Source organism: Nelumbo nucifera, chromosome 4 (genome assembly GCF_055504915.1).
Source record: "Nelumbo nucifera cultivar China Antique chromosome 4, China Antique-T2T, whole genome shotgun sequence".
Taxonomy (NCBI): Eukaryota; Viridiplantae; Streptophyta; class Magnoliopsida; order Proteales; family Nelumbonaceae; genus Nelumbo; species Nelumbo nucifera.
In genome coordinates, this window is record NC_142652.1 from 32,951,835 (window position 1) to 32,954,640 (window position 2,806).

General features: G+C 36.1%; 1 protein-coding gene across 1 annotated transcript; it reads right to left on the reverse strand.

Moving 5' to 3' along the window:
• Window positions 1-342: 342 nt before the first annotated feature.
• On the reverse strand, window positions 343-1,952 carry LOC104610007 (uncharacterized). The gene is made up of 2 exons (XM_088903729.1): window positions 1,816-1,952; window positions 343-1,039 (listed from the first exon to the last, which is right to left on the reverse strand). Exons 1-2 carry the CDS (start codon window positions 1,950-1,952, stop codon window positions 478-480), a joined length of 699 nt encoding a protein of 232 aa, XP_088759855.1. The 3' UTR covers window positions 343-477.
• Between the last annotated feature and the right edge of the window lie 854 nt (window positions 1,953-2,806).

A 2,806-nucleotide genomic window follows, 5' to 3' on the forward strand; every position in this document is an offset into this window, starting at 1 on the left:
TTCAAAAATAGTATTAAAATACAAAAAACAATACCAATTTATAGCCACTCCCACTAAAGCACAAACATAACAAACAAAATAACGCTTGAATTGGACTTAAATAGATGCCACTACTTAATTGGAAAAGTCATAGAGCAAGCATCTTCGTCGATTTTGCTTAATTAAACATGTGCGTTGCACAGATCCCGACTAATATATAATAATAACCCAAAAATAGATTTTTGCTTTTTTAGACTTAGAAAAACACAAGAAAAAACTTATCCAAACAAAACCTAAATCAATCCATAAATTATTTAAACATGGTTCAATTTACAATCCATAAATAAAAGTAAAACATTTCCACATAGTTTAATCTTATATTTATTAAGAAGAATTAAAACTCTAGTAGGCATTAATTGGGTCCTTGAAGTAGTTTCATTCAAATAATGACTAATCACACACGTCTCTCCTCCCAAACCTACTAAGAAGTGATTTTATTCAAATAATATCCACTTCTGAAGCTAATAGGTCCCAAATGTTTTCACTAAAAGACAAATCATCCCACTCATGACCATCAGTCGTGTTTCCTGCTTCCACGTTAGTGTTCCCACCCTCTGTCGTTGCTGGTTGCTCTTCAACCGCAAGTCCACTGATAATGGGGCAGGATGTCTCCATCTCCATCTCATCAGTTTCGTCTAACACACTCTTCCACCATTGCATGAGATCGTCTGCAGGCGGTGGAAGATCGGGAGATGCCTCGTTAGGTATTTCTCTTGATTGATTGTTAGTGCCCACAGTGGTAGAATTATTAGAGATGGTTTTGTTGGCTGATTGGCTCGTAGCGCCCTCACAGCTGGTAGGATCAGCCAATGGTCTGAACCATCGAGAGCTTTTTGAGAAGTTACGGGGCAGAGGCCTGATAGCTTTGATCTTCTCAACTGTGGTGTTCGCTTTCTCTTCCTTTTTGGGGGCAAGATTATTCTTGCCCAACCGCGTGTTGCAATAATTCTTTACATCGTTTGCCGTTCTTCCGGGAAGTCTGCCGGCAATTAACGACCATCTGAGAATTGAAAGAAGAGAAAGAAAATTATTTAGTTTCAATTTGTTTTTAGTCAGCTCGATCTTTCTAGCAAGAGTTACTTAAAAGACAAGTTCTGGGTAGGTTGGTCCTCGCTCCAAGAGGACTACTAGATCTCAGTGCCATTTCAACACTAGCTAGAGTACTCAGAAGCAAACATAATGCATGGCCAATCATCTTTGCATTTCCATTCTTAATTTCTTCTCTCCATATATAAGCCTTGCTGTTGGTTATTGTAGGTCGCCAATCATTTAAGCTTTCTACAGTTGTGGTTAATTATGGTTCTCCTACAGCCCTAAGATTAAAACGGACAGTACTATATCGATTATATTGGTGATGGGAGACTGGTGCAACGCCCAACTTTTTCACCTGAAACGTTTCAAGCAAGGAGACAACATCACTCCAGATTGGGCAACCTATCATGAGTGAACACGCCAGTAAGGGTCTGGGAAACCTATCATTTACATCCAGGCGCGAATACTTTTACTTTCATTCCCTCCAATTTTTACTCAATATAAGTTTTGAATTACCTGTTCCCTAAGAGTTTATAAAGCTGCCTTATAATGAGATCAACTTCATCTATAGTGAACTCCCCTCTCTTGATACCTGGCCGGAGATATATATATATATATATATATATATATATATATATCGATCATCAGATATATACACCATGGACGAAGAACAAATAAACAGTGTAGGTAGGTAATTAAGTACCAGCTCTAAGAGGAACCTTACACCACATCCCTTCTCCATACCTCTCAATGCACTTCCTTAGAAGAATATCTTCTTCTTCGGTCCATGCACCTTTTCTTAAACCCAAACCACCATCCATAACTTCAGAAGATGGCGTTTTGTTCTGCATGCTGCAATGCCACCAGCCCACCAAATCCATTTATTTATATTCTCTTCTCCATTATTTCAGGATTACAAACTCTGCGACGTGCATATATCCCCAACCACATACGTCTATAACACTCATACCCACATGAATTGAGGTTAATTCCGTGTTGGCACCTACCTCCGACTGTATGATAGGGTTAGGATTTCTGAGTGTGGACTGAACAATGAAAACCCCTTTCCTTTATTACCAAAAAAAAATGACAATTACCTAATGTTGGTTTAAATATATGGGGTTTGGGGAGGAATAAACCGGAAACAGTCCTAGAAGAAAAAAAAAACGAGTGATTAAAGATCACATCAATAAGCAGAAAAAACAAAAAAACAAAACAAAAGATCACATCACTAGAGTTCTGATGGTTTTGACAAACTCCAGCACTCTTGATTGTAATTGATGATAAAGCTCGTAAATTTTAACTCGAACTATTGTCCAAGTTCAAAGTTCTGGAAAATTACCCATCGCATCATCATTTGACTACAGGGTACAACATCAAAGGAAGCTTATGAGCTTGGACTTACATTAAAATTAAATCACAGGACTAGTCGGACATTATTTAGAACGTTCGGTACTTTAAATTTAGTTTTTAACTTGTTATTGGATTATTTTAGGGATTATTTAGAATTGTATCTTGTTATTGGATTTGGAATTTATATAAAGTCATTTTTATTTATCTTTTATATTTTTTTTTGTTTTATATTTTTCAATAAAAATTTAAATTTAGTTTTTAACTTTATAAATTATATGAATTTTATATGAAATGACTAATATATTTTACGTTCAGATTGTTCAAGTTCATATAAGAAAACGGCAAACACAGCAGCTCAAAAACTAAACACTAGAACAATCTC